A 27,418-nucleotide genomic window follows, 5' to 3' on the forward strand; every position below is an offset into this window, starting at 1 on the left:
GTGGGTGCGGGGTGTCTCGACACCCACCCGGTTCTCCGGGAGCCCCGGGAGCCAAAGCTGCCCCATCCGGCCCAGGGACGGGTGGGCACGGAGGGGGGTTTGCTCAGCGCCGCGCAGGACCGGGCCCCGGGCTCGTACCCAGGGCTGGGCGTGGGGCTTTGCTGATGCGCCGCGGTCCGGGGAGAGGAGCAAGGAGCCACCGGGCACGGAGACACCGAGCAAATCCGTTTATTAAGGACAAGCAAAGTGGAGGGCCCCGATCTCGCGAGCTCCCCCCGAGGAGACCGGGAGCCGCACGCGTCGCTCCTGCCCGAGCGACTGCTCCGGTCACGTCCTCGGCACGGGGACAGGGAGCTCCTGGTCATCGCCCCCACTGCCCCGCCCCGGGGCCGGCCGGGCCCACGGGCGCCGCGCGCGGCTTCTCAGCGCCCCAGCGCCCTGCTGCCCCCTCCGCCCCGCCCCGCCGCGAGCGGGCCTCACAGGGAAGGCAGCCCCCTCGGTCGCCAGGCCGGGATGGACGCGAAGGGCCTGGGGCCGGAGCCGCGACCGCTTCCCTCCTCCTGCTGCCAACCCCTCCGATGAAGCCGAGGGCGCCTCACCAGGCCTTTCCCTCCTGTATCGGGGGGCTAACACCGCTCCGGGAGCCTCATCCTGCTGCGTGCTGCGCCTGGCACCGGGGACCCCTTAAAGCGGGCGCGCGGCGCGGGGGGCCGGGGAAGCCGGCGGCGCGCGGCGGTCTTCGGGCGGCCGTGCCCCAGCTGCAGGGTCCGTGGCGGGCGCTCGGCCAGGGTCTCCGCGCGCGAGCCCGGACGCGCCGGGGTGCGGCGAGCAACAGGTCGCTGGCCAGGCCCCAGCCCTCGTGTCCCGGGAAGGGGCCGCTTCGGCGCCGCGGAAGAGAAGCCACGTGCGGGGAAAAGAGCCCGAGACGGCGCTCGGAGAAGGCCTTTCCGACGCGGCGAGGACCGAGGTGCCCGAGAGCCGTCGCTCTCCGACCGGTGCTGCCGGGGCAGGGCTCGTCCGGGCGGCGGGCTCTCCTGCGGTCCCGATCCGGCGAGGGGCGCGGGGCGGGTGGTCTCAGGTGGCTCGAGGGCTGCCTTCGCAGGGCCGCGGGGTCGTAGGGCGCTGGCTTCCTTCTGGCCGGGCACGCGGGCGTGTCCTGGGCTTCGCCCCAGAGGCGGGGGGGAGCCGGGGGGACGGGACCCCCGAGAAACGGGACCTGAGACAACTTCGGCATCAGTGCAAACGTGGGCTTTATTATTATCGCTAACAGCCGCGGGCCCGTGGTACCCGGGCGGGGAGCTGCTCCTGAACGGGAAGGCCGCACGGCGGGGGGCGGATGGGGACGGGGGAGGCGGGCAGTCCTGGCCGCGCCCTGCGCTCGGGGCTGTACATTCTGGCGTCGCGGGGGGCGGCGGGGCCGAGACGAGGTTGCTCAGGTGTCTCTCCGATCCCACCCCCCACCCCCCAAGTCTCCCCCTTCACAAGAGGACGCAGGACTTTTTGGGCTTGGCCGGGGCGGGGTTGAGGACGGCCCGCACGGCCTCCGTGAAGACGTCCTTGATGCCTTCCTGGTTGAGAGCGGAGCACTCCAGGTACTTGACGGCGTGGATCTGCTTGGAGAGGGTGATGCCCTGCTGGGTGGTGACGGGCGCCTGGTTCTGCTCCTTCAGCTTCTTCATGGTCTCGGGGTTGTTCCTCAGATCCTTCTTGGTGCCCACGAGCAGGACGGGCACGTTGGGGCAGTGGTGGCACACCTCCGGGTACCACTTGTGCTTCACGTTCTCGTAGGAGGGCGGGCTGGCGATGGAGAAGCAGATGATGAAGACGTTGGTCTGGGGGTAGGACAGCGTCCGGAGGCGGTCGTACTCCTCCTGGCCGGCCGTGTCCCACAGGTTGAGGTTAATAGTCCTGCCATCCACCGTGTTCTGGGCGCTGTAGTTGTCGAACACGGTGGGGATGTACTCCTTGGGGAAGGCGTTGGTCGTGTAGCAGATCAGCAGGCAGGTCTTGCCCACCGCTCCGTCGCCCACCACCACGCACTTGATGCTCTGCATCTTGGCGGCTCGGCGTCCCTCGCTTCCGTCTCAGCGGCCTGCGGACAAGACGGACAAGGGTTTACACCAGACCTCGGCAAAAACTTCCAGGTGCCGGGGGGTTTTAAGCCTCCCACAGGCTGAGGATGGGGACTGGGCTGGGACCAAACCCAGAGGGTCGGGCCCCTCGGATGCTGCGTTTGGGGTCAGGAAGGGATTTCCCCCCTACCCAGACGGGTGCGGACTGCGGGGTTTTGCCTTTGGCAGCAGCAGGACATTGGTGGCCGCGGTCCCCGTTTTCCCTGCGGCAGGGTTGGGGTGCGATGCCTGGTGCCGTGTCGGGGGTGACGGCGGGTTTGCTCAGAGGTTGGACGGTGGGTTTGTCCGGGCTGGTTTGGGCAGGGCTGACACGGACTAGATGTGACCTCGGCAGCTCCCTGCCAGCCCCACGGCTCCGGTTCTGCAAAGGGCGAGCCGGCCCCAGGCAGCGTCACCAGGGGACTCCCCGCCTGCTGCCCCCGTTTGCTCCGCCCGACCCCTCCGTAAGCCCCCACGCGCTAAGGCTGTGCCCACCACTACGATGATGCTGTTTTACTTCCACCTCCTCTGCCCCCTGCCCTCTCCCCAGCTTTCCCCTGCAGAGCCAGGAGGAGGCATCGCCGCGCGCAGCTCCTGTCCCCGCTGAGCCCAGGGGATCCAAGGGTGCATTGGTGGAGATAAATGTGCATACTAATTATAATAATACAGGCCAAGGTAACCCCCAGGCAGGAAGCTCAGCCCCCACGGGCCTCAGCACCTCTGCACCAGGGCCAGACGGGACAGCGTAGGTGCCAAGACACTCCTGGGACAGGAGCCCACGGCGGGGGAAAGCACAGGCAGCGGCTGCATCTCCGGCTCCACGCTGCGCCCGGGAAACGCAGCGTTATCAGGAGAGCCTGTGCTTGCTGGTGCTGATAAGGCTTATCGTGCTGTTGGGGCGGGGGATCTCGCCCTCCGTCACATGCCTCTCGCCGGGGCGATACGGAGGGCACGAGCAAAACTCCCCCGGGAGCTGCAGGGGCGGGCGACGGGCCTCTTACCAGGCTGACACAACCTGGCCCCCACCCCTGGGCTGGGAGAAGCCGGAGGTGATTTGGCCGCGTGCGCCATCGTGGGCCCCCGCAGCGGCATCCGCCGGGCGCACCGTGACCCCGCGCCACCCTGCCACGCGGGGGCAAACAGCCCCACCCCGGCGGGGTCCATGCCACCGCTCCAGGTGCAGCCCCTCGGAGCCCACGTGCCAGGCGAGGACATCCCCGTGCTCGGCGCTGTATGAGCACAGAAGACGAGGAGGGCCCGGCAGCTCCCTGCCCCGCTCCAGCGACCCGCCGGCACGGGGGGAACTCACTCCTAAGCCCTGCAAGTTCAACCAGGGCCTTTTTCCTTTCCCGGGAGGGCTTGGGGTGACCCGGCGGATAAACAGGGATCAGGGGCTCACAGCTAGCAGGGACCCTCCCTCGACGGCTCACCCAGCACGTCACCCGCTCCCCTGCACTGAGCCGGGGCAGGCGCCTTCCAGGCACGCAGCCTGGGCACGCAGGGTGCCAAGCGTCCTCGGTGGCCTGCGGTTTCTCACGGGCCCGGGAGCTGGGCACACGCGATGGCTCCCGGAAATCCCACCCACGTCTGCTGACCGTGTCCGCACAACCCTCCCAGTGCCACCCAGCCCATCTTCTAGGCAGGGAAACTGAGGCACAGAGCACGCCGAACTGGACCAGCAGGGACCTGGGGCCTCGCCCCTCCGCCCTTGCAGACGGCGCTGGGCCTCCAGGTGACGGCATGCGACAGGCAGCCCCTGCAGCTGGATGCCGCGCCACGAAGGCCTCTCTCCCTCCCCGCCCAGCCGCGCTGAGCTCACGAGACCCACCGCCGTGACAGATGTGGCTGGGAAGGGCCCCACCCCACGTGGCCAGGAAACGCGTCCACATCCGCTCAGCGCTGCCTCCAGGAGGACGTGGTCACGTCCTCTGCTGCCCGGCCCTGTTTCTCCGGGGCACCCCCGGCGTGTCCCGGGGAAGCTGGGGGCCCCCGATGCACTCGCCACCCTTTCCCCCATCTCTCCCAGCCCCGGGACCCCCGGCTCACGTCCGAGCCTGGCTGCGTGGCCGACGGTCAGAGTCCTACTCGCAGCCGCCGAGAGCCTGGGCGGGCGGTCGCCGGGGGGCCTCTTTCCTGGTTATTTTCTCTTGTCGTCTGCAATCTCCGTCCCAGGGCAGCACCCCAGGGTGCCAGGTGCTGGACAAAAGCAGGGCCAAAAGACCCGAGGGCCCTGCGCCTGGGATCTTAGGATGCAGGCTCGTTTCTCACGCTTCTGCCCGCGCCAGGTCCGAGCAAACTCCTTCTCCTGGCACGTCGAGACCAGGAATTCCCCGTGAAAGCCAGCGCTTGCAACACTTCTGCCTCATGCCACTTTGGGGAAGAGCTCCCAGGAGGGAAGTTCCCACGAACCGATGTCAGGGTCTGCCCTCGGCGCCCGTGGATGCGGGCTCATGCGAGCCTAGCGTTTGCAGGGAGGAGGAGGAGGAGCCGCCCGGCTGCGACCCACCATCCCTGCGTCCCGTCACCCACTGGGGCCGGGAACGTGCGTGAAGTTCGTGGGGAATCTCCTTCTAATCTCCAATAATTGGCTTATGCCTGAACCAGGAGGACCGATTCCTCCTGGGTAAGGACCCGAGTGATTCTCAGCCAGGTTGCCCCGCAACGTTAGGTTCGTAAACAGGATTCGCTACCCAGAGATTTCGGGTCTCCCCGAGCATTTTGCAGCGCAAAATCTGCTCTACTGTTTCTCAAGGAGTCAACCCAAGAGTGAAAACAAAGAGCCGGCATCTTCCGAGGGCGGCTGCGAGCCCACCCAGGGGTTCGCCGAGTCTAAGGAGGGTGAAAACCACTGCCCTATCCGAAGCCCGATCTGCCCTGTTCGCTCCGGACACCTTCGATGGACACATAAAGCGATCAGACCTCGAAATCCTGCTAAGCCCAGGTCGTTTCCTGCAGCAAGGAGTTCCACGGGTCCCACACAGATCTATTTGATCAGAGCTGATTTTTCCCCCCATTTGAGCAGCTCCTTGTCCCTTCTGTTAAGAGACCGAGTGAGGAAGTGACCCCAATCAACCTGCCTTGCGCTTTCGTCCTTCATATTCATTTATTCTGGCTCGAAAGACGATTGTCTAAATACTTTTTGCTTCCATTGCCTTTCCCATCGAAGCGGCGATTGCTAGCTATTGACAGCTCTTTTCTCCCTAGCTTTTTAGCGCTTTTAATCTGGATGGCCGCAATTAGAAGAAGTCCCAGGCAGGGAGCGGGGGCCCACGGTGCCAGGCGCTGTACCAACACAGAGCACAAAGACCTGGTCCCTGCCCCGAAGCAGCTCTGCTCTCCTGGATCAGGGCGCTTGTTTGGAGGCTCACTGGATGCACGCTTGATCCGGCCTCCCCTCCCCGCTGTGCCGTGCCTCAGTTTCCCCACCTGCAGACCAAGAGCGATGCCAGCTCGCATCAACTTTGGGGGTGCCCTGCGCCGGGGGTTCATACAGGGCTACGAACAAGCCCTGGGGAGCTGCAGATGCACGGGAAAGGCCAAGGCAATGCTGGCACAGGCTGACCGTGTAGGCCTCAAGGCAACGGGGGGCTTGGATGCGGGGCAGCCGAGAAGGGACAACCTTGGGCTTTCAACCGGATGTTTATTTTTTCACGCTAAAGCGGCATCCCTTCGAGGGGGAAACTATATCGGAGGGAGAGCGTGGCATTTCCTGTCCCTTTAGGGCTGCCTCTAAGGACGTCCCCTTTGGTCCATCTCCCCTCCGAGAAGAAGAGCCCCCGAAACTTTCCGTCTCTGGCTGCGGACGTCTCCCACGACCTCTGCCCAGGCACCTCGCCGGCCCGGGGGCCACCCAGGCGGCGTGGGGAGCAAGGCCGAGACTCGAGCAGGCTCCGCTGCAAACCAGCCGGGAGCGAGGGCCCGAATGCAGGGCCTGCAGCCCTGCCTCGATGCCCCGGCGCTGCAGAGGGTTTCCCCGGGATCGTGTCCTGCCGGGCGCGGGACAAGCAGGCAGGGCGAGGGGGCCTGCAAGGCCCTGCAGTGAAAGCTGCCGGAGGGGAAGCCGCAGCCCCAGCCCACCTGCGTGATTCGGGGCAGGAAGCAGAGGGCGGGAGCCCGCTCCGAGGGAGGCAGACGCTGCTGGGCTGCGGTGGGAAGGGGGCCTGAGCACGCAGGAGGCGTAGCGAGCTCGCGGGGCTCAGCGAAGCGGGGGGGAAGGGCGGAGGGGAGCGCCGGTTTCCTTTGCGAGCAGCGCACATTTAAAAATACTCTCCCGCCAAACGCTTCCTCTGTGACTTGCCACCAGCCTGCGGCAGCGCCCTGCAGAGCGGGGGCCCGGCGTCCCAGGGCCACCAGGAAGCTGCGGGCAGAGGGCGGCTCCGTCACCCCGGCTCTGGGCTGGGACCTGGGCTATGAGGCTCCGCCACTAACTCCCCTGAGTGGCCATGGGCAAGTCCCCCCGCCTCAGCTCTCCTCAGGAGACGGGAGCAAGGCGTCCCGGGGAAGGCAGGAAGCAGAAAGGCGCCGGGGTGGAGACAAGGGGACAGGGCAAAGACCCCGGTGGGGCTGGCGATGGCAGAAGCATCCCCTGTGGGTGGGCACCGAGGGGCAACGGCTCCCCTCCACTCCTCCCAAGGCCAGCGGACGTCTGTCACCGGTGCGAACAGGAGCAGACGCGGCCCAACGAGCTGCCCCGAGCGGCGGGGTAGGAGGGATGGGAGCCGCAGCTCAGCGCTGGCGCGAGGCGCTGGATCTTGTGCAATCCGCAGCCTTTCATAAATGCCCCCCTTGATTTGCATAACCCTAATTTGCATAAGGTTTGGCATTTGCCTACTGGTAAATCACCCCCCCCCCCACGCACGCATCCTCCCTCTTCATGCCCGCGTTGCAAAATCCCAGATCTGCTGCAGCAGGCGCTGCCCGGGGGCCCCTCGTGAACCCGAGCACTGCGTACGGCCCCTGGGCTGCCCACCCTGCGTGGGGGCTGCAGATTTCCCATTTCCCCAGGGTGTCCCAGCTCTTCCCAGCCCCTCTCCCTGCTCCAGACAGACCCCAGCTCCCTTTGGCATGCATAATCTGCAAAGCCTTAGCTGGACCAGGGTGCCAGAGGGGAAAGTCAGCACAAAGCGAGGGACAGCAGGTCCCGGGGCTGCCCCCCCAGGATCCAGCAGCACTTGCCAGCAGCTCTTGTCCATAACTTCAGGCCTCCTACCCCGGATGTCTGCCAAGAGCTAGAGGCTTATCAGCTGGGAACCAGAGTATGGGGGAAAGACCTTGCTGCAACAGCTGATCCCAACATGACGGGGGGCCAAAAAGAGGATGCCTCTTCCAAAAAGGCAGAGGCTGTCTTCAGAGGCGAAGTATTTCCAGTGTCAAAGCATCCGTGCCCGTATGCGAGGCCTTAAGCAAAGCGGCGTGTCCAGGCCTGGCTGTCCGCATTGGAGCGAGGGTGAATCTGAATTTAGCAGGTGCAGACGAGGGCTGCCGGGACGGCCAGGGCACGGCGGAGAGGAGGCAGGACGCCGGGCTTGTTTCGCCTGGGAAAAGGAAGCCTGAGAGGGGGTCCGAGGCTGCCTATAAATACATCGAGGCTGCGCTCCCCAGGGAGGGAGAGGAGCTGTTTCAGCTGCAAGACGAGCTTCGCATGAGAACAAACGGGGCTAAACCCGCCTGGAAACGAGAGGGAAGTGTCTAACCCCAGAGCCACGCGGGTGCGGGAGAAGCTGCCCCTAGAAGCAGCCGGGGCCGGCTGTCAACGGCGCGCGACCGGCGCGCGAGGGGGCTTTTTGGACGAGGTGCCTGGGAGCAGCAGGCCACTGGAGTCAGCGAGCCAGGAAGCCCCGCGCCGATGCTGGCGCGCGCAACATGGCGGCTCCCGCGTTTGAAGGCAGATAGGATCTGGTGAGGAAGTCCTACCGCTTGCTTCAAGAGAAACGCGCGCAGGACCGCTCTGCCACGGCGAGATGCAACCCGGCTTGTTTACGCGGGACCGACCCGGGCACGCGTTACCAGGCCCTGTGCCATCTCGGGTGTCCGCAGCCCTCCTACCCCGCCAAATGCTCCACTCCTCTGAATCGGGGCCCTTGTTTGGGGGCTCACTGGATGCGCGCTTGACATGGCCTCCCCTCCTCCACTTCGCCGTGCCTCAGTTTCCCCACGTGTAGATAAGAGCAATGCTGGCTCACGTCAACTTTGGGGGCGCCCTGCACCGGGGGTTCGTACAGCGCTACGCACGTGACACACCCTACGTGAACGCCGGGGCAAACTCCTGGACAACTGGGGGTTCGTGGCACCCAGCGCCACGGGGTGCCAGTGTCTGCCCGCCCAGAAATAAAGTCCAGAAGCCTTTCCAGCTTGTAGGAGACATAGCTCGGGGTATGGGGAGATGCACAGGAGAGAGAAGCTGTCTGGGTGTGAGACAGAAGGGTCTATTATGGGACCCTTTCAGCCCAAAAGCAGGCCCCAATCCCTGAAGCTGAAGGGGCACCTAGCAGCCGCAGAGGGTCCATGGCCCGTGGCTGAGCAGGCCTGCTCCCACCCAGCACGGGGGAGCGGTGCACACTACAGCAAGCGCACTACTGAGTCGCACGCAATCACAGACTCACAGGACGTGAGGGTTGAAGGGAGCTCAGGAGGTCACATCTAGTCCAACCCCCTGCTCCAAGCAGGGCCAGCCCCAGCTGCATCATCCCAGACAAGGCTTTGTCTATCCGGTCTTCAAAACCTCCCAGGATGGAGACCCCACCACCTCTCTGGGGAGCCTGCTCCAGTGCTTCACCACCCTCCTCGTGAGAAAGTTTTTCCTAATATCCAACCTCAACTTCCCTTGCCGCAGCTGGAGCCCATTGCTCCTCGTCCTGTCGTCTGAGAACAGCCCAGCGCCGTCCTCTTTGCAACCCCTCTGCAGAGGGTCGAAAGCTGCTATCAAATCCCCCCTCGGTCTTCTTTTCTGCAGTCTAAATCAGCCCATTTCCCTCAGCCTCTCCTCACAAGTCGTGCCCCCCAACCATTTGCATTGCTCTCCACTAGCCCCTCTCCAACGTGCACACATCCTTTCTGCGGACAAAACTGGACACAGGTGGGGAAACCGAGGCCCCAGGGTGGGGAAAAGGGTGGCTCGGGGCCACACAGCGCAGCTTCAGGAGGAGTTTCTCTGCCGGGCTCCGGTCAGGACAGCAGCGCAGGCCAGGCTGCCCGGGGGGAAAGTGCAGGGCAAGCTCCTGCACCCTGGCTGCACCGAGAGGGCCGGGCGCAGGGCAGGGAAGAGGAAGTCCCTTCCCCTGTCACAAGCAACTTCCAGCTTCCGCTACAGCGCTTCCTGTTTCTCAGGGGGTGGGGGGCCTCTCCCTCTCCCAGGGCACTGCCCGGCTTCTCGTGGTCCATCCCAGCCCGGCTCCTCCCGGGTCACGCTGGCAGTGCGGGGCCAGTGCTGATGCAGCAGGTAGGAAGGCAGCCCAGACCTGCTGTAGCTGCCGTCAAACCCCTCCTGGTTATACCCGCTCTGCGAGACTGATCCCCCCGTCCCTGGGGTGATGCTTGGGTCATGCTCCTAGGTCTGCCTTCTCCCCTTGGGGTGCAGGTGTCAGGCTGGGCTGCACGTGGAAGGGGCACTACCTGGTCTGTCTACAGAGCCCCACCTCCCCCCAGGATCTCACGGGCACCGAGCTGCATTTAGCCAACAGAGCAAAGAGCAAGGCAGAGTCAGGAGCAATGCTCTCAAGTTGCAACAAGGGGGGTCTGGGTTGGATATTGGGAAAAACTTCCTCCCTAGGAGGGTAGCGAAGCACTGAACAAGTTACCCGAGGAGGTGGTGGAGTCTCCATCCTCAGAGATTTTTAAGACAAAGCCTTGTCTGGGGTGATATAGTTGGGGCTAGTCCTGCTTGCAGCAGGAGGTTGGACTAGATGCGACCTCCTGAGGTCCCCTCCAATGCTAGTCCCATCAGCAAGGTTGAATTCACACTCACTCGGCCTCCACCAAGTTTCACCCACAGCTCCTAGCCTGGAGCCTACAGCCCCAGGGGTCTCCCATCCAAGGAACAGCCAAGTCTATGCCTGCTTAGCATTGCACGCACTGGCCACCGAACAAACCGAGCGGGCCGAGCGCAGCCCTGCCGCGTGCTGCCAGCTTGCCCGGCCCAGGGGGGCAGCACTGAGGTCTCTGCCGCAGGCCACAGCACCGGAGGGGTAACCAAGAGGGGTAACAGAGGAACGAGGCCAAGCTGCCATTAGTGCCCCTGGTTTTTAAGGTGGCAAGAATGAAACTTTCCAGCAGAAATGGCAGCCGCGTGGCAGGTCCGAGCCATGGAGGTCTCCGATACGGAGCTCAAAGATATTGCTTCTCCCCCAAAACCCGTGGGAGAGCTCTTGGCAACATCCCTTCGAGGTCCCTGACCAAAGACGTCCCCCAGGAAACACGCCGAGCCAGGACTTTTGGGAGCCCCCCCACAATACCCCAACAGAGCAGACTGATCTTTGCATTACCGAGGTCAGCACCAGTCCTTTCCAGGGCAATGCTTTTATGATTACCCAGGGGCTCATTCCCCACTTGTGTCCACACCGTCGGTGGATCAAGATTATTCAGCGCCTGGGCAGAAGCGGCGGAGTCCGGCAGCAGTAGCCCCGTGGCGTGGGCTCCCTGAGAGCTGCCCCTGGCATCCCATTTGCTCTTCGTCAACCCAGATATACTACCGGGCTGTGGCTTCTGCGATAAAAACCTGAGTGGGAGCGGGAGCATCGTTGCACTTGCCCACCCGCCTGCACTGCAGATGCCCCACAAGGTGCATGGCTATGCTGCCTGGCTCCTACACCTCCCCTGCCATGGTAAAGACTTCTCGAATCCCCTCATCGTCAATGCCCAGGACTGGTGTCCCACTTCCCGCCACCGCTTCCCAGTTATGCTACTGGTCCACATCACAGGGATGCACCAGCGCAGTTCTGCAGACACTTATACCACCTCCAGACCTAGGCCAGCTTTAAAGGCCTGGCTTGCGCCTTTTATTTCGACCAAGCCCAAGACAGAGAGCAATAAGTCAGGTTTCAGCAGACTTCGACAGGTCCGGGTCTAAAGCCACCCCTGCCGGGGCAGCGCCCAGGCCGGCGAAGAGCTCGCTCTCCCGTCTCCCGCGCTGGCCCAGATGCAGGAAGCCAGCCCTGTGCAGTAAACAAGAGCTTGCTTCAGTTTCTGCCTTGGCCCCTCCTGCTTCCCGACAGCCCGGCGCATGACCAGCCCTGACGCTGCGGCGCTGGGGAAGGCACCGGGCCAGCGTGGAGCAGAGCGACACTCTCCTTCCCGTCTGCCAGCAGGCTGAGGCCAGGGCCCGGGGCCAAAGGCAGGCCGTAGGAGCCTCCCTCCAAACCGGCAGGCTCCAGGGCGCACGGCAGTGGCGGAGGGGACATGCCAGAGGACAGGCGGCGCGCGGGGGCTGCTGCTTGTGAGCCGCTGGGGGAGATCTGCAAAGCCCAGCGCCACGAGCGCTGCCCCGGGGACAGCGGCGTCCCCCCTGCCAGAAGGCAGACGAGGTTCATTGGGTAAATGTGATATCTCGTCTTAGACCAACGAAACAGTTGGGGGAAAAAGTGTTCTTCGCAAGCTTTTGGGCACAAACGCCCTTCTTCAGGCATAGGGAGAGTCTGCCCCGAAGCCATCCCCAAGACCGCGACGGGGGCACGGCTTGCGGCCGTAGAGGGGTTTCGCTCGCTGATACCTCTCAGGCGCTCGGAGAGACTCAGGACGAAGGGGCTTGTTGGTCTGTTAGCTCAGCTCCCTCCTGCAGTGCCCACAGCCAGCCCTGAGGGTACTGCCAAGCGGGGAAGATGAGTGTTATCACCCTTTTTAAGGAGAGGCGGGTTAACGGCCTTCGTCCCAAGCCCGTGAAACGTCACACTGAACTCCCAAATCGGGATTCGACCCCCTCGCAGCGGTACCGGCCCTTCCACGCGCGTCTCGAAGGCGGCGCCGGGCAGGTTATCGAGGCTCTTGGGCTGCCCGGAGCGATGTCGCAGGGGCAGAGGGGCCGAGGCGTCCCCGCGCAGCGCTGGCTGGGCCGGCAGCAGGAGCACGCTCCAGGCGGGGATGACAGAGCCGCGGCCGGGGAGCCCCACGTCGGAAAACACGAGGCTATCGGCCAGGGTGGCCGGAGGAGGAACCTGGGAGAGCTGACACACACGCACAGGCACGCACACGCGCGTGTGCGGACACAATTCCCGGGGCGGGAGGAAGCTGACACGCTTTGGCAAGTCACCCAGCACCGATTTCCTCCTGCCCACAACTGGGAAAGCCGCCTGAACGCGGCCTGGCGGGGGCTTTTGGGATGCTGGGACAGCGGGAATCACCCCCGTGAATTCACCAGGACTGCTTGGCCCGAATCCGCCCTTCCCATGGGGGAGGCGAGGCGGTTATTTGCACTCTGGGAGTGGAGCACTGCTCGTTGCCTTGCATTGTCCTTGTCATCTCCGTGCATCGGGGCTGACAAAGGGTCCAGACAGCCTTGCAAGCACCCGTGCCCACCCTCGAGTGATAACGCCTCGTAGAGATTACCCCAGGTACTCGCCCAGGGCTGCCACCGAGGCTGCGCAGGGGACTCTCTGCAGAATTAGGGCCAAGGACTTTAAGGGAAGATCTCAGGGTCGCTATCCTCAACACAGAAACGGAGAAACTGGGACCCCCGGGGTGCGGGGACTTAGCCGACATGAGACAACCAGTTCCCTAGCAGAGCTGACCGATAGTTTTGCTGACTTCCTGCTCGAAATGAGAGCACAGCAGCTGTTCCCAGGGCTTGCCTTCTGGCGTGAGGTCTGGCTATTGTGGTTCACATCCTACCTCTGTCAGAGACCCAAGTTATAAGCCATTATGCAAAAACTTTCGAGGTAGAAACAACTCTGTTTCTATCGGCTGTATTGTCCAAGGACTGTCTCTTCCTACTGAGGAGATTTGCATCTAGATCTTGGTTTCTGATAGGCTTCAGCATACTTGCCCCACCAGAAGTCATAAACCGTTGTTTATTACTGTTGACTGACCAGCCCCCTAAATGAGGAGCAATGCAAATTGCAGACAGTACGCATCCTGGCCTGACTAAGCTCTGATAAGTTAATTCTGCCTAAGCCACACCAGACAAAGAAAATCGGAAACGATTTCCAGCAGAAAATATCAGTCCAAGGCCAGGCTCCTTCCTCATCGTGTGGAAATCTGCAGACAACCTGGTGATTAGATAGGCTTTGTTCTGCTAACTCACTCCAGTTATTAAAGGGGTAGTCATGCCCAGGTCCACGGCACAGGGGTTAAACCCAACCCCTCTCCCTAGATAGGGTGTTGCTATGAGCTGGAAACGCTGGAGAGCAAATGCAGAAGGGCAGAGAGTTGCAAACGCCGGCTACGCTGCATGCTGGGGTCGGGCGTCTCGGCCTGGAGAGCGGTCGGAGCATGGTGGATAGTCACTTAATCTCCCTGTTCTTCACTTCCCTGCCTGCAAAACTGAGACGGAGAAGCTCTCCTCCCAGGGAAGAGTGCTGGGAGGGTAAACCCACTGCAGGCTGGGAGGCACTGGGAGACCACAGTAATGGGAGACCTCTGTTCACACTGGTACAGGGTACGTAGGTGGCATGCACCACAATCCCGGAGAAGTCCAGATGGGAGGGACCTTTGGAGGTCTAGTCCATCCAACCCTGCCTGAGATGGGACCGTCTCTGTCCAAACCAGCCCAGGGTCTGGCCACTGGGCAAAATTCCCTCCTGACCCCAAATCTGGCGATCGGTCTGACCCTGAGTGGCGAGGCAAGACCCTGGGGGTTTGAGTCCCAGCAGGAGCATCGGCACAGCCCCGAGCATGCAGGGCACCAGAAGCAAGGCTGCTAAGGGCCACCTTTGGGATGGCAAGGATCTCTCTGCCCCGTAACCAAGCCGCCCGCCCTCCCGGTCTCCGAGCCCTGCTGCAGGGGCGGCTGCTTGCCCGGGAGGCGCTTGCGGAGGGGCCCTGGCAGCAGCGCGAGGAGGGGTGCGGGAGGCAGGGCAGGTCTCTCTCCTTGCAGGCAGGCAGGATGGGGGAAACCCTGCTCAGCGCTGCGCAAGGGTGTTCGTGGCCTCGTTGCAGCGACAGCCAGGGAGAGCTGTTGCAACCGTGACTCCGCAGCGGCCCCCTCCACCCCGAGCTCAAAATCCAGCGGCTGTCCACAATGAGCACGCCCAGATGCTCCTGTTACTGTAAATGCCACGGGCTGGGGTGGGGAGAGGCTGCCTGCCACCCCCTAAACCATGCGGGTGGTGCTAGGGGAGGTCTTCTTGGGCAGAGAACCGTCTGGTTAGGAAGAGGTAGGGATGCAGCAATGAGTCCCCGGGAACCTGCCCAAGACCGTGAGCGCCTTGCCCACTCTGCAGCAACGGAAGAAATGTTTTTTATTTAGCTGGTCTAATAAAAGATAGTGCCTAGGCTCGCTCAGCCTCCTAGGTGCTATTCATGAGCAGAGAGAGGTAGTCAGTCACGTTAGTCTCTCTTTCCCCTCCTCCCTTGCGTTTCATATTCTAATTTCTCTCTCACACTCAGCTTTTTGCACATCCTTGCACAGCACTGAAGCAACCTTGGCTTCATAAAAGCTTGTGCTATCTCTTTCTCTCTTTATCTGTATACCTTTAGTTAGTCTACAGAGGTGCATATCTACCCTGCCTTCTTCCTCGTGTTAGCCAGTCTGGCCTAAAGCAGACTTCCCCCATGCTCCTGCACACTGCAGTGCGAGGGGACGGAGGCAGTGAGATGCTCTGGGTATGAGTAGCGATCCCTTGCATCACAAGAGCTCTTTCGTCCCTGCCTGACCCTGGAAAGAGCTGCCAGGCCCATTTCCCTGTTGTCTTCCCCTCGCAGGTAAAGACCCCCTGACCCAGCCAGAGGGACTAGGGGCAGGTGGGTGCTTTGGGGAACGCAAACAAGCCTCTCCAGGGTCCCGGTGTATTCTGCATGGATCAGAGGTGCCAAACCATGCCCCTCCTGCAATCACGTCGTGCCCTCCGAGTCAGTCCTCCGGGATTTAAGGAGTCTGACCCTGACCAACTACTCTGGCAGCAAAGTTTCTAGCCTGTCCCCCGGGAAGCAAGACCACAGCTCGATGGATGTCTGCACCAGGAAACGCTTCCTGAAGTTACTCTTGCACGCTCTCATCCCCGGGTCCCGCATTGGGACTCTTCAGGCCGCTCTATACAGCTCCACGCCTAGTTTGGGGCACCCTATATACTCCCTGCTCTTGTTGGCACTGACACTACAGTGGGGCAGGGATGGCATGGGCCCGCTTGCCTCACTTTAGGATAGGCATAGGGGGTCTGTTTGTGAAAAGCAAGAGTGGGCTTCACCATGGCCAGCGGCAGTCTCACAACCGGGTGGAAAGTGCAAGCCCTTCGTGTTGCCTCCTGAGTGAGATTCACCAGCCTGATGGGAAAGGGCAGGCGTGGAAGTGGCTCACCGGGAGATATAGCTCATGGTGCAGAGGGTCAAACCGGTGCTTGGGCTTGGGAGACCTTGGGCCACACTGGGCGAGTACCTCGAGCTCTCGGTCTCAGCTCCTGCCTGTGCTATGGCGACAACAACAGAGCCCTGCATCCCGGATGGAGGGAGGGCAAGGATGCTGCTGGCTGTGGTGCTGCCATGCTGCAGCATCAGGGACTATATAAGAAGTGCTACGGCTAGCCAGATGCATATTGTTCGGTTTATCTGTAGTTAGGGATACAGCCTTGACTTTATTATTTTAGTGAACTTCCCATAAAAAATGCACTACTTCAGACACAGTCTAAGACTCAGGTTGTATTAAAAAAGAGCTAAATTTGGGGTTGCAGTTTCTTATCTGTGGGATTCCTGTCATTCACTGGGAGCTACTCTGAGCCTTTCTGCAGAGGCCAGGATAGAAATGCAGATATAAGAATAGTAATACTACTACTACTGTTATGTCTGTATGGTATAACCTAGTGGCATGTAGAGAAACTTGAGCTAGCTCAGGTATTGGAAATTGTATGCCCACCTGCACGCTAGCTTTACTAATTGACCCTGCTTCTCCAAATGAGCTAAGACCTTCCCCAGCTGATGCTGCAAAGCAGGCTAGAGACCTGGGACTTGATAGGATTAGTTGGGCAGGAGCGTGATGGAGATGAGAAACCTTCTAGACCCCCCTGGTTTGTTCAGAATAAACTTCTCCAAAGGAAGGACGTGTCAAGCCCCCGGGACTCCCGTGCACTGCTTTGCTTTGCTTCTGCCCTGATCGTCTCGGCCCCTCGCCGGCCCATTTCCCCAGGCGAAGGGAGTGGGGGATCGCTAGCCATCGGCTCCACAGTGTTTCAAGGAAGATCCTTCCGGCTTAAGTCCCTCAAAGGAAGAAAGCCGCCAGACCCGCAGAGATCAGGAAGGGCTGCGTCGTACGGGCCTCGAGGGGAACGGCATCTGCAAGGCCTGAGACAGCGACAGGAAGCGAAGAAACCGAGCCCCAGGGATGCATCCTGCCCCTCCTTCCCTGCACCCGCCGGCCCCGATGCAGCTCCCTGCACCACCACGCTGGCGGCCCCACCTCGCACGGCCTTCCCCTCGCACACGCACATATGCACGCGTGCCCACACCCACTTTTCTCTGACAACACACACTGCCGCCATCCTTCACAGCCATCCACACTGTGCACTGCCTTCCCCTTGCACACACACACACGCATGCACACACCCGCTTTTCTCCCCACAACACAGACTGCCGCCATCTCTCGCAGCCATCCACACTGTGCACTGCCTTCCCCTTGCACACACACACATGCATGCACACACCCGCTTTTCTCCCCACAACACAGACTGCCGCCATCTCTCGCAGCCATCCACACTGTGCACTGCCTTCCCCTTGCACACACACACATGCATGCACACACCCGCTTTTCTCCCCACAACACAGACTGCCGCCATCTCTCACAGCCATCCACACTGTGCACTGCCTTCCCCTTGCACACACACACACAAATAGCACCCACCCTGCACAACACACACTGCCCTTGTCACCGACAGGCGTTGACACCGTGCACAGCCATCTCCTGACACACACACACAGCCCCTTCCCTCACAACACACCCTGCTCTGGTCACCCCCAGAGTCCCACACAACCTCCCACCACGTGGCGCCCAGGCCCAGCTCCCAGCACCCTGCCCTCCACACACACACACACACACACACACACACACACACACCCCCATACTGCGCCCCTCCTCACCCCCAGCCCCATGGCTATCCCCTCTCCCAGCCCCTTCCCACGAAACCCACCACCCGCTCCAGCATCCCGTCACAAGTGCCCTGCTAACTCCCTGTGCACTGCACTACCCCACATCTCGCACGCGCCCCTTGCACAAACACATGCACGCAACACCCACACAGTTGTGCTGGGCCAAACAGTCGCTGGGACAGGTATCCATCTCGGGGCAGGGCATCCCCCACCCCACATCCCTGACTGGCACACGCAGGGGCCCCCCCCGGGTCCGTGCAACAGCGGTTCTCGCCCGGCACTGCTGCTTCAGCAAGAGGAAGCTTGAGTGGGACATCACGGGCCTGGCTGGCAGATGATTCATAATTGCCCCTCACCCCCGGAGAAGGGACAACGATTCATCTCCCTGTCACCCGAAAAGGGAAGCAAAACCTTCCCTCTGTCTCTCACGCACAGAAACCGCCCCCCCCAACCCCAAAACACCCCTTTCCAGCAGGGTTTTTCCACTGGGGAGAGGGGGAAAGTTAGATACCAGCTGTTCGGTGCTGGCACGTCACCAGCAAACAACAGACTGGCAACAACCGAGCACCTGTTGGGCCTGCCGGGGGCTGGATGTGGGTGCAGCGCTCAGCCCGATAAACCCCGAGAGGTCTCACTTCCGAGGGAGCATGAAAGCCCGGCGGGACCCCCGGGAGGGGACAGCGCTGCCAGCTGCAGAGCACGTCGCTTTTCATGTTTTGATGGGGGTCCCCTCTGTGTCAAAGCCAGGACCAAAACCCACCCCATGTTGCTGACAAGACCAGGCAAAAGCCCTCATTGCCTGGAGGGCACGGAAAGCTTTTTGCAAAGGATACCAGGAACACGAACATCTGCCCGGATGGATACCCATCAGACCAGGACGAGAGGTGTTAGACCTCCCCCGCCGCGTCCTCATCATTCCTATCATCACGACTACTACTATTTACATAATAATAATAATGCTAATAATAACTTGATTTGAGCCTTCAAGAGGCTGAGAAGAGATAACAATAAATAATAATAATGATATCAATACTCCATTGTCATCATTCCTATTATCATGACTACTACTCATCTAATAATAATACTGATAGTACTAATAATACTCGTATGAATAATAACAATGATATTAATACTAATACTAATAATAATAATATTGCAACTGCAGCAGCATTGCAAGGCCCTGCTTTGAAGATCAGGACCTCTGTGCTGGGTGCCACATGTCTGCTGCATGCAGGCCAGTTGCAGCCTGTGATGGCTATAAGCCGCTTCTTTCTCCACGCGGGTTGTCTCATGGCTCAAAAGGGGGGACTGGTAGTTAGGACTAGTAAAGTCTGTGACAGGCACTGGGAGGGAGCATGTTGCAGTCGGAAAAGAGGATGGGGAACCTGAGCTTCGTCCCAGCTCATGAAGAAGGATGCTCGCGCAGGCCCAGAGCATTGCTGTCTCCAGCCCAGTACAACCAGCAAGTGCGAAACCCAGTAAGGAACACCAATGCCCCTTCCGATGCATGCCTCCTTGAACAACACAATGCCAACACCCACCCCTGAAGCCCAACCTGCCTCTGGCCCCCCACTTACAGCCAAGGCGCAACCACCCCAGCCCTGCAACACGTGATGTCAGCCAGCCTCCTGCCGTCAGGGGTGGGATCTGGGTGCAGCACAGAGGCTGGTCTGGCAGTACTACGAGTCCATCAAGATTGCTGTGTTTATACACCAGACATCTCTGCTGCCTTTTACAGTAGCCCGCATGTCCTGCGAAGCTGCCTGCGTGGGACAGAGGCATAGATGGGCCGGTGCTGCAATGCCTCTAATTGCTTCACGCCAGCATAGCTCAGATTAGTGAAGGGTACCTGCTCCTCTGCTCCAAAAGCCCTCACCCGAGGGGTCCCACGGGCATCTGGACTATCCCTGTTTCTCCACAATATCTACCTGAGATTGTGGGGGGTGGAAGGGGGACATGGGGGACGCCCAGCTGACAACAGCCTGCTGCTAGCACTGCCCTGTCCACCTCCTTCTCCGGCTGATGCTAGCCCTGCTATATGTCGGGATGGCTCAGGTCTTTGGCTGACAAGCAGCTGGCTCATGCTGTACCCAGGTGCTGGTCAGAAGCAAGGAAAGCTTGGACATTGTCTGCACTGAAGGCAAACAGCCTGTCCTCTTGTTCGGGGTCCTCATTAAGCAGCGCTGGTTCCTCCCAATCCCAGCTCGGGATGAAACTTTTGCTGGACGAGGACTCGGCCCCCGCGAACGGCTGGGTTGCCAGGGCTCGCTGCATCGAGAGCCGAATGGGAACGTGCCGCCGGCCCAAAATAGACCTGCCTGTCTTCCCCGTGACGCCAGCTGCTGGGAGCCCCTCAGGCCTTTGCTCTCGTCCCCGCACAGCTTCTGAAACTCGGGCCCAACTTTCAAACCAGCGAACGACGCAAGCCGCAGCTAGGAAGACCCCCGTTTTGGTGACCGCAGCGCTCCTCTGGGACAAGGCGGATCACGAAGCGCTGCGGAGAAAGCGTCCACGGACAAGGAGGTCCGGACGTGGAGTGAACTTCAGAGACGGCCCCCCACCCCGGTCGGGAAACGTTTCAAAGCTTTCCTCCTCTTTGAAAAGGCTTTTCTAGCCAGGGGACAAGGCTCGCGATGCCGACGCTCCTTCAGCGCCTGCCCACCGAGAATGAAAGGGAGGATGTAAGAAGGCGCAAGAAGAAAACCGAGGCACAGATGTTTTAACCACTGACACAAGGGATGGTCTCTGAGCAGCTCCGCGGCTGTTGGTTTTGCGTGGACAGCAGACACACAGATACCATCCAGCCGCGCCGGCGATTACCCCCGGCAGGCTCACTGGTTTTCTCACGTGCTTCCTGCTTCTGACTAATTCAAAAAACGCCTGGAGATCTATTTCTGCCTCTTGCGTTCTTTTTTCCTCTTATCCCACCTAACCTGTCATACGTCCCAGCTTTTCCTCCCACCCTCCCGGGTCCCATGGAAAGGACTGCCATTTTCTGAAGGATGCCGCAGCCGTTTCAGTAACTTCTCCGAGCATTTCGTTAAGCCACCTGGGCTCCTGTTCTTGCCCCGCTGCTTCCTTTCATGCTCTGGGGCATGCAGGCCCCCTGGGACGCTGTCCTCACTGCTAAAATAACTTCTGCACCGAGCCTTGGGATTTCAATTTTCCTCAGTTTCAACGGCAGGGGCTTTGTGACTAACTTCCTCGTTTTATTTTTGTCACCTCTCCCCACACAGACGATGTCGACTTTAATTCTGTTGTGGTCTCTGTTACTTAACGGCTTTGCTAGAGTACTTTCGCGAGCGTCTCCCGGGCGTTACTGAGGCCCAGGTCTGCCGGGCTCGTCCCAGACGCAGGCGGTTCTGCAAACCTCGTCCTCTTGTGACGCTGGGTCACTTTCTACGGGAGCCGTCAGACCGCTGTGCTAGGCTGGGATCGTGTTTAATCTGTGCCCGTGCTGTCTGCGTCCTGATCTGGAGTCTGGTGCAATAACCCGCCCGGATATCTGTGCTGCTGCTAGGCCGATCTCCTCTCCCACCGCTGGGATTAATGTCTGGTCTTAAGCTTCCCACTTAAGGAATGAGACAGCTGCAGAGGCAGGGTGATCTGGTAATTTGGGAAACCAGACCGGGACTTAGGACAAGCAGCTTCTCTTCCTGGTCCTGCCACTGAGTGAGTGCACCGCCATGGGCAAGTCGCTTTCCCTCACTGTGCCTCTGTTTCTCCTCCCGTCATGCTTCTTCAGCTAGACGACAGACCCTAAGCACTCCCAGGCTCTGAACTCTGCCGAGGCCGTCAGCTGCCCCCCCGTAAAGAAAAGCCATAATAAAAACAATAATACAAATAATAGTAACCACACTAGCAATAATAATAATAGTAAGAACAGTAAGAAAGATGGTGGTATTGTTGTTGTTGCTGTTGTTGTTAACAACAACAACGATGATGACGACGCATCCTGAGTTGGGTTCTCTATTGCTGCCCTGGAAATCACCCCACTCTCAGCCTGCTCTCTCTCCTACCTTCACTGGACAGATAAGAGAGATGCAGACAGATTTCTCTCCTACCTTCACTGGACAGATACAGAAGCACCTTCCTTCCACTGGTATCACTACCAGAGACCTGCTGGCTCCTCTCTTCTCCCACAGCCAGACCCACCTGAGCTAAGGTGCTCTTCAGTGCTGGCAGCCTAGACCTGCTGAGGGTCAAGTGGAGCCTCTCCCTTCTGCACAAACCCTCCGTCCCTCAAAATGCATGCGCTCCCCTGCTCCGCCCCACCCCCCAATTCGTTTTATCCAGGCTTCAAGCCCCGACATTATTCCCCATCCAGCTGGTGCTGCACAAGGAGCTCTGTAGCCGAGACGGCCGCCCTGCCTGCGCTGCACCCGGCATCCAGCCCGGTGACCTACATGTCACTTCCAGGAACTCTCACTTACGCCTCCTCCACATCGCTGCCATCAACCAGGGCACCGAGCGCAGGCTTCCCCCCCGTGCTTACTAGAAGTCGGACAAGATGTGCTACTTGGCGGGGGGGGGGGGGTCCCAGAAGCCAGTCGCCACCTGCTCCCACCGTCCCCATGTTCCCAGCCACCCGTCTTCTGGACAGGGAGACACGTTACAAACACACTTGGAAAAGGGCAGACAAAAGGTTAAAAGCAGACCAAAGCCACAGTGAGATTTAGCGATAGGTGAGACAAATCACTTCCAATATCTGTGGGTGAGACTAGGCTTGAGATCTCCCGTTTATGTTTAGAAGAGCCCATCAGTTTGCCAAGCCTGACTCTCCCCACCACTGCTCCCTCCACTGAGCACCGTAGCTCGGGGTGGATTAAAGCATTTCAGACCTTGGGAGGCTAAAAGGTGGTGACACAAAGGTGGAGAAGACAAATGCAAAGGCCCAGCCATGCCTGGGCATCGATTAGGGGAGAGATGGATCACACCCTAGTAGGCAGGAGAAGCCAACGTTTCTAATCTTTCAGAGAAAAGCAAAAGAAAACCCAACATGCATTGATCTGGCCAACTGTGCATCGGTAGGACAAAAATGTCCTTCCTGACCCCTGCGGGGGACAGGCTGAAGCCCTGAAGGATGAGACTGGGTTACAGCCATTGCCTTAATGCAGCACTGCAAGCGTCCTGAGCATGCTGTGGCCCACGACTGAACAGGGGGATTGAAAGGGCCACGGACCCCAAGGCCAGAGGAGACCACCCCAAGTAGCTTGCCTGACACCCGGCCCTCCCCACAGGCTGTAGGACTTTTCCCAGAAGCTGGAAAAAAGCCTGTCCTCTGGAAAGTAATGTAAGCTTCTGCCTTAATGTCTATAAGCTATGGTGAGTTTGCCACTTCCCCTGCCCTGCTGTTCTTCCATTGCCCTCAGCGCTAGGGAATGAGGCGAATGGCATCCTGGGCTGCATTGGCAGGAGCGTTGCCAGCAAATAAAGGGAAGTGATTCTTCCCTCTATTCAGCACTGGGGAGGCCACATCTGGAGTCCTGTGTCCAGTTGTGGCCGCCCCCCCACTATAGAACAGATGTAGACACATTGCAAAGAGTCCAGCGGAGGGCAATGAAAACAGTTGTGGGGCTGGGGGACAGGACTGGTGAGGAGAGGCTGAGGGAAATGGGCTGATTTAGTCTGGAGAAGAGAAGACCGAGGGGGATTGAATAGCAGCTGTCACCTCCCTGCCGGGGGGCTGCAAAGAGGATGGAGCTGGGCTGGTCTCAGCGGGGGCAGAGTCATAGATTCATAGACATCAGGGGCTGGAAGGGACCTTGCAAGATCATTGAGTCCAGTGCCCATGCCACAGGCAGGAAGTCTGCTGGGGCAATGGGCTCAAGTTGCAGCAAGGGAAGTTGAGGTTGGATATTAGGACAAACTTTCTCACCAGGAGGGTGGTGAAACACTGGGACAGGTTACGCAGAGGAGTGGAGGAGTCCCCATCCTTGGAGGTTTTGAAGACCCAGGTAGACAAAGCCTTGGCTGGGATGATGGAGCTGGGGCTGGTCCTGCTTGGAGCAGGTGGTGGGACTAGATGTGACCTCCTGAGCTCCCTTTTCCTCCTTGTCTATGACTGCATGAAACTGCATCTTATTAGCCAGCCTGAATCAGCCTCACTTCATCTTCCAGCCACTGGATCTCGCTACGCCTCTGCCAGCAAGACTGAAAGCCCTTGCCCCCTCCCCACATCAGCAGATCTCTTCCACGTGTGCCAGGACTGAGACAAAACAATTAAAACACCTCTCGGTCTTCTCATCAATAAGCCAGTTATGCCATTTTCATGAAAGCATAACAAAGCTAGAGTGCAACCCCAATCCGTGGCCAGACGACGAGCACTTGGGTGAAAAAGCTCAGGAAGAAAACGTTACAAAGGGCACGTCTACACATTCATTGATGTGCCTTAGATACTAATCATTTAGTTTAGTACTTCCTGAATAAAGTACTAGCTAAATGCGCAGTACCTGGAGTTAATGCGCAGTAGCACCGGTGCACGGTTATTTAGTGACGTTTACTGTGCATTAGCCTAATAACACTGCGCAGTCGGCTATGAGCCCGGTTTTTGCCATGACATGCTACTGCTCAGTGTTATTAGGCTAATGCGCAGTAAGTGCCTCATGTAGACGTGCCCCAAAAAAAGGGATGTGGTTAAAAAGACGTGAGTTTGGAGAGGATCGAGCTGAAACACAACAGCCTAAGGATAAAAACCAGAACATTTTGGAGTGAACGATGTTCAAATCCCTACTCAAGGACCTGAACTTGGCTTTTCCCTACCAGCAGGCGCTGGGGGAGGTTTCTCTCAACCCCTCCAGCTGGAGGTTGTCCACTGTGTATGAAAAATTCTCCTTTCCTGGAGCCAGGGAACGAGTTTGCTGGTTATGGCGCTCACCTGGGTTGCCCAGCCTCAGACAACATTTATACACATGCGAAGTGGGAAACTTGACAGCAGGGGAGATGAAGGGAAACCCACTGCAGGGCGCTGCTGGCTGCTTGTCCAGCAGAAGAGGGACTGCAACCCGGCATCCCCCATCCCCGGAAAGTGCCTCAACGACTAGCTGTGGAGGAGGCACCGCTTCTGCAGTCCTGTGAATGATGCCCAAGCCTTCTTGCGAACCTACTGCACTTTCACTTTGGAAATGCCATGACGGCCTGTTTGGACATTTCTGGGTGTTTTCTGCCCCTGGGATTTTTTTTTTTTTTCCCAGCTGAAACAATTTACTAGGTGTCACTCGAATTCACTAGTTTCCGCCTTTTTTTACCCAGCTCTTGATCCGTCACAATTTAACCCCTGCATGCTTGGAAAGGAAGATCTACGATTCTAGGAAAGGTAAATGGCAGGTGAGAGGCCCGGTGCAGAGAGATGCATCTTATGATTGATTTCCTGAGCCCGGGATGTGTATGCGCAGCGCTGAGCCCAGATGTGTGACATCTCATTAGCTGTACCAGGGGTTTGTTTCTGACTGTTTAAACATTACACATTGCTCTGATTATGACACACCAAGTCCTTGCTCCCTGTGGGAAAGGGAGGGAGAGGATGGAGGCAGGACTGGCCCCGCACCACACAGAGAGACATGAAATGATCCTACGGTGGAAACCATCTCATTGCTGTCTACCCCACAGACAACATCCTGTGACCACCCTCTTTAACAACCAACCAGGCTCAGCAACAAAACAGACCAGCTGTTTGTGGGATGGGGTGGGGGTTTAGGAGGTGAGAAAGGGACTGGCCTCATTTTTTTTTCCCCTTCAGCTGCATTCACCACATTTTCAGCTGACAGAAAGGCACTCTCCTCCCTCTGGCCTGCCTCCAGCACTCTTCTGATCACCCCTAGCCCTTCACACCCATCCCTGCTGGATGTAAACCAGGGAGGAAAGGCTTGCAAAGCCAGTTACTCACCCAGACCCGTGAGAATTGGTCTGGCTTCATTTCTTGCTTCCCCCCCCCCACGTTAAAAACTTAACTTCAACTTCTAAAAAATGCACTTGACAGGGTTCGACGTGCCTGAAAAAACCCTGCACCGGGTCTTAAAAAGCTTGTGATGCCACGTGCATGGGTAGATACACATGCATAAATCATATCGCAGTGCATCTCAGTCCTCCGTGCACGCGGGCGCGCACACACGGATGTGTGACACACACCCCACTGCCCTCTGATGGAGAGAATCAGAACCTCTACACTGTGTCATATGCCCTGTACTGCACCAGGAGATGGTCAGTTCTCGTTTAGCTCGGGAGGAAGAGGCTTAAGGTCTCCCTGATGGGTAGAGCTGCCCCGCTGTCCCTGCAGTGAGCTCAGCTCTCGGGCTGTTAGGGTCCCTGCTGCTGCCCCGGGACAGCATCCCAGTGCGGTTTGGGGCCTCCATCCACTCCATGCATTGACCTGGTATTGCAGTGCTTCCAGGACCGGTGCAAAAAAACAGAAGGAAAAAAAAAAAAAAAAAAAAGCGGTTTGGGGCCCAAGGGAGACACGGGCTGAAACCCCCCTTTCCCAAGAAATCCCCTGCTCTGAAATCAAGCAGAAGGGCTGGGGTGGGGACCACGCCGAGGGGTGCAAGCGCAGCTGCAGAGAGCAGCTTCCCTTCCCTCCTCCCTCCACACCCAGAGCGAAGCCAGGCCCGGGGCCAGCCTGACGCAGCCCTTCTGGGCACAGGGGAGCGGCCCCAGTAACCAAAACAGAGGAATCCCATGCCCCAGCTCTCGAGGCCGGACACGGAGCAGAGCCTGTCTCTGCAGGGCTCCCTGCCGCCTGGCGCTGACCCACCCGGCCTGGCCGCCCTCAGCCCAGCTCAGGTCAAGCAGGCTCGGCTGCACCCAGAACAGCGTGGGGGCCTGGTTCAGCCCAGCACCAGGCAAATCCCAACGCCGCTGGAGCAGGGGAGAGGCGAAGAGCTGAGCCCTGGGGAGGGAGCCGGTGCTAAGGGCTAGGGGCACAACAAGGAGCTCCCAACCCAGGAGCCCCAGAAGCAGGCACATCCCGAGCATCCCGACAAGGCCCGGCCCGGCCCGGCCCAGCTCCTTCCCTAGGCCCAGCCACTGGTACCCCAGGTAAAAAGTTCTCCTCTCCTTCCCACCCAAGCATCCTCCCTGGCTTTCCCTGGGGAGCGGGGTGGGGTCCTGAGCCCCTTTCCAACACTGCACCCATCCTGCTCAATGGGACCCCACCACTACAGGATGCACTGCATACCCAGCTCCCAGCAGATCCCCTTTCCATGGTAAACTGCACAGCCAGCTCCCCTCTCCGGGGCGCACTGCACACAGCCAGCTCCCAGCAGCCCCCCATGCAGGGTGCACTGCACACACCCAGCCCCCAGCAGCCCCCCATGCAGGGCGCACTGCACACACCCAGCCCCCAGCAGCCCCCCTTCCAGTGTGAACTGCACACACCCAGCCCCCAGCAGATCCCTCTCCGGGGCGCACTGCACACTCCCAGCCCCCAGCAGATCCCTCTTCGGGGTGCACTGCACACACCCAGCCCCCAGCAGCCCCCCTTCCAGTGTGAACTGCACACACCCAGCCCCCAGCAGATCCCTCTTCGGGGTGCACTGCACACACCAAGCCCCCAGCAGTCCCCCTTCCAGTGTGTACTGCACACACCCAGCCCCCAGCAGCCCCCTTGCGGGGCGCACTGCACACAGCCAGCTCCCACCAGACCCCTCTCCGGGGCACACTGCACGCCCCCAGCCCCAGCAGCCCCCTTGCGGGGCGCACTGCACACAGCCAGCTCCCACCAGATCCCTCTCCGGGGCACACTGCATGCTCCGAGCCCCCAGCAGCCCCCTTGCGGGGCACACTGCATGCCCCCAGCCCCCAGCAGTCCCCTTCCAGTGTGGACTGCACGCCCCCAGCCCCCAGCAGCCCGCTGGCGGGGCGCACTGCACGCCCAGGCCCGGGCACTCACCCGCGCTCATATCTCGGGGGTGCAGGCGCTGCAGGAGGGGCGAGGCGGCTGCGAGCGGGCGAGGCGGCTTCTGCGCCGACTTCCCCCGCAGCCTCCTGCGAGACACCAAGTTTTCCCCCCTCCACTTCCTCCCCGCGCGGCCCGGCCCGGCCCGGCCCGGCCCCGCCTCGCCTCGACGGCCGCCGCCGCCCTGCCCGGGACC

The 27,418-nt window shown here is 60.0% G+C and overlaps 1 protein-coding gene across 1 annotated transcript; it reads right to left on the bottom strand.

Moving 5' to 3' along the window:
• Nucleotides 1-212: 212 nt before the first annotated feature.
• Nucleotides 213-27,382, bottom strand: RHOG (ras homolog family member G). Its single transcript, XM_090030987.1, has 2 exons — nucleotides 27,217-27,382; nucleotides 213-2,092 (listed from the first exon to the last, which is right to left on the bottom strand). The coding sequence occupies exon 2, from the start codon at nucleotides 2,052-2,054 to the stop codon at nucleotides 1,479-1,481; it is 576 nt and encodes a 191-aa protein (XP_089887113.1). The 5' UTR covers nucleotides 2,055-2,092; nucleotides 27,217-27,382; the 3' UTR covers nucleotides 213-1,478.
• Between the last annotated feature and the right edge of the window lie 36 nt (nucleotides 27,383-27,418).

Source organism: Crocodylus siamensis, chromosome 1 (assembly GCF_052110815.1).
Source record: "Crocodylus siamensis isolate JL-2025a chromosome 1, ASM5211081v1, whole genome shotgun sequence".
NCBI lineage: Eukaryota > Metazoa > Chordata > Crocodylia > Crocodylidae > Crocodylus > Crocodylus siamensis.

What these genes read in the sequence shown, in the direction of transcription:
- RHOG (XM_090030987.1), bottom strand. Translation starts at nt 2,054, where the DNA reads ATGCAGAGCATCAAGTGCGTGGTGGTGGGCGACGGAGCGGTGGGCAAG.